At 37.9% G+C, this 8,247-nt stretch overlaps 1 protein-coding gene across 1 annotated transcript in view; it reads right to left on the bottom strand.

Moving 5' to 3' along the window:
• The window catches only part of ARMC1 (armadillo repeat containing 1), a 32,704-nt gene continuing 24,956 nt past the window's right edge, over positions 500 to 8,247 (bottom strand). Inside the window, 3 exon segments of the mRNA NM_001190196.1 lie at positions 500 to 2,644; positions 3,323 to 3,397; positions 3,484 to 3,600. Of these exon segments, the coding sequence (NP_001177125.1) occupies positions 2,453 to 2,644; positions 3,323 to 3,397; positions 3,484 to 3,600 (384 nt within the window). The 3' untranslated portion in view covers positions 500 to 2,452.

Below are 8,247 nucleotides of genomic sequence, written 5' to 3'. Positions count from 1 at the left end.
ACAGAATAAATGAAGGGATTTGCCTTAACATTAATCAATCAGAAACCAACATGCCCAGAAATGAAAAAAATACAACCTGATGTTTGTTCCTATTTGCCCAAGTTAATGAGTACCTTTTATTTATTTTTACTGTTTAAAAATTCTTTGTTCCTATTATTTTTGCTGATAAAAAAAAAGTTCTTTTGTTCATTCTCTTAAAAAGATATTTGATTTCTAAATACTAGCCAGGTTCTCAAAGAGCTAAGTGTAGGAGAGAGACACTGGTACATATAATTTCAATCTAATGTGATAAGCACTACACTGCATATATGTACAGAGGAACCGATCCAAACCCGGCAAGAAGCAGGTGTGGTGCTGGGAAGGAGATGAATGGAGATGCTCGGGAATTAGCTGGGTAACGCACCTGCAGGGGGCTAGGAGACGGTGCCAAGTGGTGTGGATACCAACAGGCTTTGGAGTAATCAATAATGCTTATGCCACAAAAATGCAATATCCATTCAATTTTAATTATGTTACCTTTTATTATTTTACAATATATTTCAAAAAATGCCATTACAGTTGCCTTAACTGCTCTATAAGACCTGGAATCAAAGAACACTGAGAATTAAAACACACAAACATCAAGCTGTGACACCTACTTGTGCTGAACCATTACTACCAAAGGGACGTCATTTTTTAAATAAGCAGATGTGTGGCAATGCAAACTAAAATACAAACTTGTTAAAACACAACGTAAACTTTGTTTCAATGGCTATAAGAAAGGAGGTGGTTTTGTTTTTGTTTTCCAACACATCTGGTCTGGCAGCAAACTGTATTATGCATTTAAAGCAATACATGCCCTGAAAGCTTCTATTTTCTGTTGTGCGTGTCACCTGAACCAGAGCCCAGATGGAAAAAATATCACTCTCAATACCTTCACCCCTCCCTCCATAAGGTCACAATGTTTTGAACTCAAGGTTCTTGATGATGAAGTATTTTACAATAATTTTTCTCCAGCGACACTGGATGATTTTAGTTTTCTCTAACAGAGAACCGATGAAAATGCAAGGAAACCCTCTGGGGTCCAATTTTCACTTCACATTCTCCAAGTAGTAAAATAGCAGCTCTACATGTTGATGAAAAAATTATTCCATTTCTTCCCATTAGTTTTTAATCGTATTAGCATTAAAAATTCATCTGGATTTAGCTGGATTTCCAAAAGGAAAATTTTAATGGCCCAATACTTCAAAAATTCAATAAAGCATTACATATATGTCATTAGCTCTTATCTACTAAAAATATATATGTATATATATTTGTATTTATTTATCTTACCTTCACTGAAGTCTTGCTTTTTTTCTGGCTGAATGTGACAAACAAGATGAAGTGGACAAATGCTGGCTTTATTTCTTTATAAGCAGTAATTTGAGTCTTTTTTTTCTTTCCATTCCGTATGACTGCATGTTCACAGAAGGCAAACAAGGAAACACCTACCGAAAAGGCATCTGCCAAGCAACTCATGTTTTTAAGGTTAGACTCTACCAAATAGCACTATGGCATTATAGGCATTCCATTTTTGTTTTTTTTCTTCAAGTTTCTCAGTTCTTTACTAATTTTTTTCCTAGCAGGGGACAGTGTGTAATCACAAATAAGGCCTACAGACCACTTCTGGTCACTCCCAGTGTCAGGTCTCAAGAGCTATTATGAACCAAGACGAGCAGTAGCCCACTAGACCCACACTTGGTCACATTCCAACAGTCTCCATGACCCTTTGCAGATATACATGTTTCCTTCTTGACTTTGTGTTCCTATTATTAAAATTACAACAAATAAGACAGCAAAGTTTCTGTAGAGTTGGATTTTTAGGGGACTGTCACATTCCAATGAATATGTTTTAATTCACAAAATGTCATTAGTAATGTCCTGTCTATAAACATGGTTGGCAAAATTAAAAAAAGGCACAAAAGGGGATTAATGAGAAATGTTTTCAACTTTCAGTGAAGAGTACCAAAGTATGTTTTACAAAAAAAAGCAGAGAAAAAGTTCAGTAATTCATGCACAACTTGAGCTTAAAAAAAAAAAAAAAGGAACTTCTCTTCAGATAGGCCCTGAGGCTTGAGAAAACGAGTTTTCCTAATCACGTGCTTCATGTAAAACAAAATGTAAAGCTGCACATATATATATATGTTTGGTATAACAGTGGACCCATTTTTTTTTTTTTTTTAAGTGAAGCAATTAAAGGAAAACAAAACCAAAATACCTTCATAAACAAAGTAACTCTACCTGTAGCCTCTGTCCTTTTTACCACTTAGTGGGGTAAAATGTCCAATAAAATGTAAGATGCAGCATACTCAATCTTGTAATCTAGAAACTTTTCATGATAACTTATTGCAAATTGCACTTGACAGTTCACCACAACAATGGAAAACTGGCCCCTTGTTCGTTCACACAGTCCTTGAGCCCCAAAGTGAAGTCACCAGTAAAACGATCTGGATAAAAAGTTTGCAGCTGTGCTCAGCCAGCTGGCCCCCCCTTCTGGGTGGGAGCCCACCCGGGACACTGCTTTGTCCTGCTCCTTTGTGGGACTCTCATCCTCAGGCAGGTAGTCGGGCAGCTCTGTATTCTGTTCTACTTCCACAGGTGTGTCTTGGAATGGGACCAGCATCTGATACAGAGAACAGGTTAAGAGTTATTACAAAATCAACCAAACTGGTACAGGTACATTTTGTAAATTCTGCTTCTCATTCTGACCACCATATTTATTCTCTTCTATGGTGAGCACCATGTAAGCACAGAAAGGCAGAACTACACATGAAAATTCTGATGCTTTTCTCCGGAGGCTCCAGTAATAAATGTTCAATCTCTATTTAAAGGTGACAAAAGCAAGTATCTGGCTGCAGCGCGCCCCTGAGGGCTCACTGAACCTTCCTCCTTTCTACGGGAACTCAAATGATTAAAGCCATATAGAGTCCTTTCCCTATCACAACGCTAGTGGAATGAGTAGCAAGAGGCAAAACTTTTCACTCCATATACTTGCCTAATGGAAGGACTGGATCTTTATTTTTTGGATTGGTAAAACCAATGTAGCTATTGATTAGTTAAAAAACAATACAAGGGAGCCATGTATTCTTCGTCTGACATCGCCACTAAGATCAAGAATAGTCTGAAATCCACAAAAGATCTCTATTTCTAAAAGCATTAACTGTCAATCAAGAAATATTAGGATATTCTGACTCAGCCTAATTCCTATATATATGGCAGCTTTAGCCTACAAACGCTAGCGTCTGCTGGCCACAAGCAATCATCAAGAGTTAGGCACAGAGCAAAAAACATAAAGCTTTACCTCTTCTCCACTTTCACTTTTCACAACTTGCTGAGCCTTCATAACCTTGGTTGATGCTATTGCTGATGCCAAAGCCTAGGCCAGGATAAGAAGAAAACAATTTTGAACACCGATCTGTTTACCCCTAACTTCGAGTGTATTCAGCCATTTAAAATACCAACCTCTGCTTTCAGATCTGAACGGATTCTCACCACACATCTCTGAACGGCCATTTGAAAAGTAAAGCTAATAACACCTTTAATTTTTAACAAAGCCTCTTCACATAGATTTCTCCGAGACTGAAAAAGTAAAAGCAAATTGTTATTAAAATTAGCAAAGTAATAAAAGGGAATAAATCAACTCAAACAACACTGAACTTAATCATTATATTTGGGGGAAAGGAGGCAGCAAGGGGCCAGGGAAAGCAAAAGCCCCTATTTCAATTCTATAAGCCCCTCTTTGAGGACACACAAAGGTGGTGCTTAGTCAAGTGTGTGAAAATTTCTAAGATCAATGAAATAGTAATTCCTGCTAGGTTTTTTCAAACTTCATTACTAATACTTAATTTCAATCATTTTAATCAGAAATAAATTAGCCAATGTTAAATCTTAAACCAAACAGAATAGAAGAATAACACAGAAAGCATGCTGAAAAGCAGAGGCTCCCCTAGCTGGAGGATAGGCAAACCACAATTCAATAGCTGTTTCTGTAAATAAAGTTTTATTTGAAACACCCCGATCTATTTGTTTATTGTCTAAATCCAGTTTAATGCCCTAGCAGAGTTAGTAGTTATAACAGAGATCAAATGGCCCATAAAACCTAGAGTATTTACTCTCTGGCCCTTTAAAGAAAGGGTTTGCTGACCCATGCCCTAGCTTAAAAATCTTCACAGATAAACTCTAATAGACTGGAGTTACAATTAGTGAGCATTCAATATCTGAACCACTATTTTTTTAAAAGCTCTAGGTATTTATACTTCATCCTTCACTTAATGGCATTCCCAGTGGTTACCACTGCATTCTCAAGGGTTATCAATATCCTCTTTGGTTCTCATTTTTCTCTGACAACATAAGCCCTTCAATGCTTCTTGGACTCCTTAATAATACACTACCCTGAGTGTATTATTTACACTTACACCGCTGAATATTTATTTCATCTCTGCCTCATTTTATCTACATGGTTCAATGCTAAAACTAAGTGATTTTCTTTCTACTCCATCCTCATCATTTCAGTCATCACTACCCTATAGAAGCACGGCTTGTCTATCTCTTCATTTGTCTACAAACCCAGCCACGTGGATATCAAGTGATCATCCCCAACACAAAATCCAAAGAGAAAATGGATTAAAAAGTAACTACAGCCTCTCCTCATCCCTTTCTCCATCTCCAGCACAAAAATCAAACCATCATCTCTAAAGTCTCCTGTTTCTATATTGAGACCAGGCTGATTCGGTATTTCTGAGCAGCCAGGAATCTGCAAATGAACCCAAGTCTCTGGGTCACAGCCTTAGAAGCACTGTCTTCAAATTACCGGACACATTCTTCTCTTCTATTGACTAAAATCAGTCTCCAAACTTATTGCCACATCCTTCAAAACAAACTACATCATTGTTTATATCCCTACTTAAACCATGTTTTCACTTCAGCATTTCAGCACTACCCAGGCAAGGAGCTGGGACACAGCGTCGTCCCTTCTGCAAAGCCCCTGAGGGATTAGTGCAAACAAAGTCCATGTTTCTCTCTTCCACAGATTCAAGACCAGGTAAACGTAAAAGTGAAGGAAAGTTTGCAGAATGTATGCAACCATTAAAATTAGGATACTGCTAGTCTAATCTGATGCCTTATTTTAAATGTGAGGAAACCAAAACATAGAAAAGTTAAATAACTTGCCTGATTTATCACAAGAGTCTGACACTAAATTCTAACTGTGTGAGGCAGTTAGAAGCCAGATTCTTGAGACCAATTCATCTTTACTTTGACACAAATTAACACATTTACAATAGGCAGAGCTGGGGTGGGGGTGGGGCTTGCAATTCTAAGATCTGGCCTTGGGGACAGGTATTTCCTCAGTAAAATGTGATCTTTAACAGAGCAAAGAGGATAAAGAATTGGCCACGAAAAGGGAGTTCCCGCTGTGGCACAACAGGGTCGGCAACACCTCTGCAGCACAAGGACGCAGGTTTGATGCTCAGCCTGACACAGGGGGTTTAAAGGATCTGGCCAACTGTGGCTCAGATCTGGTCCCTGGTACCAGGTGAATTCCATATGCCTCCAGGAGGCCGAAAAAGGGAAAAGAAAAAAAGACAGAAAAGAAAACAAGAAAAAAGAAAAAAGGAGTTCCCATCGTAGCGCAGTAGAAACAAATCTAACTAGGAACCATGAGGTTGAGGGTTCAATCCCTGGCCTCACTCAGTGGGTCAAGGATCCGGTGTTGCCTTGAGCTCTGGTGTAGGTTGCAGACTGGGATCTGGCGTTGCTGTGGCTGTGGCTCTAATTAAACCCCTAGCCTGGGAACCTCCATATGCCATGGGTGCGGCCCTAAAAAGACAAAAAAAAAAAAAAAAAAAAAAAAAGACCAAAAAAGAATTAGAAGAATTAGCCACAAAGGCTGAACAACCTCTTGATTGGGATAGAGGGTCAAGATGAGGTGGTAAGAAGATGAAATTAGGAACTGGGCAAGAGGTAGAGGGTCAAAGATAACTGCCTGGCAACTGCTAAGGGAAACAGGGGTGGGAGGGAGAGCAGGAATGGGAGAGATGGGTTCGAGGAGAAGGAGGGATGGAGAGTGGGGCGGGGGTCAATTCAGAAACTCTACATGGTGGTCTCTCTCCAAGACTCCAGAGCGGCATGATTTACAGCTGAGGAAATAAGGCAAAGGGAAAAAAACCTGTGAGGATCCAAAATCAGGAACCACTTTCCAAAAGGCTGGATACAGTCACTGTGTGTATGTGCGCTGCTTCATCACTATGGAGAGCAGACATGTTTGCCCACACAGCTGTCCAAAGAGCAGTTAAGAGCACGGTTCTGAATCGAGACCCACATGCCTAGGTTCATATTCCATGTCCTTCACTTAGTAACTGTGACCCTGGGAAGCTACTTAAATTCGGTGCTTCAGTGGCCTCATATGTAAACTGGAGCTATAAATGGACTTTATCATGTTTTAAAAAATAAAACAGCTGACACATCAGAAGGGTACCTGTAAATACTGCAATAAATGTTAACTGGTATTATTTACTGGAAATTACATCTCTGTAGGGAATCATAGGCTCTTTGCCCATTTTCCTGTTAGTTTTTTTTTTTTTTTTTAAGATCACTAACCTGATGTTAATCATTCATTACAATATTTTCCTACTTGTTTTTACCTTTAAAGAATATATTGGACAAACATAACAAAAACTTTACTGTCAACCTAGAGATCTTTGCTAAAGAAATTTCTTTCACTGCCTTTGTGTTTAAAGAAGTCCTTGAAAGAGATCAGCTCAATATTAAATTTCTTTAATTTCACAGTACTTCTTAGTACATTTTGAACTTTTAGTACCTGCTAAGATTCCCTCTTCCTTTCCCATCTCTGCAGAACTGACACTTTTTTTTTTTTTTTTTGGCTTTTTAGAGCTACTCTTGGGAAGTTCCCAGGCGAGAAATCAAATCAGAGCTACAGCTGCTGGCCTGTACCACAGCCACAGCAGTGCAGGATCTGAGCCTCGTCTGCAACCTATTCCATAGCTTGCGGCAATAGCCAATTCTTAAGCCACTGAGCAAGGCCAGGTTTCGAAAATGCATTCTCCTGGATACTAGTGGGGTTTGTTACCACTGAGCCACAACAGGAACCCCTACAAAATATTTTTTTAATCCAAAAAAGTTAACCCTAAATAAACCAACATAAAAGAAAAAAATGAAAAGAGAACTAGAGCTAGTAGGCCAACAAAGAAGGTAAAATATTATCACAAAAAACTTTCAATGAGTCCAAAAGGCAGAAAAAGAGGAAAAGTGAACAAGGAACAGATGGGACAAATAGAAAGCAATTAGCAAGATGGTTGTTTTAAACCCAACCATATCAATAATCACATTAAAAGTAAAATCACTTTTACATGGTATACATTTTTAGTTTAGATACAAAAAAGCAAGGCCCAACTACACCGGTGCCTGTAAGAAATACACATGAAATTCAGACACAAAGAAAAGATATACACACAATCTCAAAAGAGCTGGAGCAGCTAATACTAAAAGCAGTCAAAACAGAATAGTTGAGAAAAAACCACACTGCACATCTACTACTCTGCAACACTCCAAAGACAGTACAAGTGGTTTTACCTTTTCCTTAAAGGTTTGGTAGGATTCACCAGTGAGGACATCTAGGCCAGAAATTGTTTTTACGGTAAGCTTTCTAACTACAAATTTAATTTGTTAGATACAGAACTCTTCTTTCAGGTTACCCGCTTCTTTTTGCATAAGCATGGCAATTCATCTTTCAAGAATTTTTCCTGTTTCATCTACTTTATATCAAATTCACTGGCATATAAATTATTTAAAATATCCACTTATTTTCTTCTGTATGCCTATATTAAGGATATATAGCAATGTTCTCTCATTTCTGACATTGATAATTTTTATTTCAATCTTTAACCTGTTTTGGCAGATTTATTTTATTGATTTAATTATGTCAACAACCAGTTTTTGTTTTCACTCATTTTTCTCTAATGTTTTTCATTTCACTGATTTCTGCTTTTATTGTTTCTTCTCTTCTGCTTACTCTGGATTTAATTTGCTCTTCTTTTTGTAGTTTTTCTAGTCTCCTAAAGTAGAAGCTTAAGTCACGGCATTTAGTGCTAATGAATTAATTCCCTTCTAAACACTGCTTTACCTGCTTCTCACATATTCTGGTTTATGTTTTTATTTTTATTCAGTTCAAAATGCTTCATAATTTCTCCTCTGATTTCTTCACTGACC

The sequence above is a fragment of the Sus scrofa genome, chromosome 4 (genome assembly GCF_000003025.6).
Source record: "Sus scrofa isolate TJ Tabasco breed Duroc chromosome 4, Sscrofa11.1, whole genome shotgun sequence".
Lineage (NCBI taxonomy): Eukaryota > Metazoa > Chordata > Mammalia > Artiodactyla > Suidae > Sus > Sus scrofa.
Note: the sequence above shows the minus strand (reverse complement) of the source record. Positions and strands in the feature narration are given on the sequence as shown.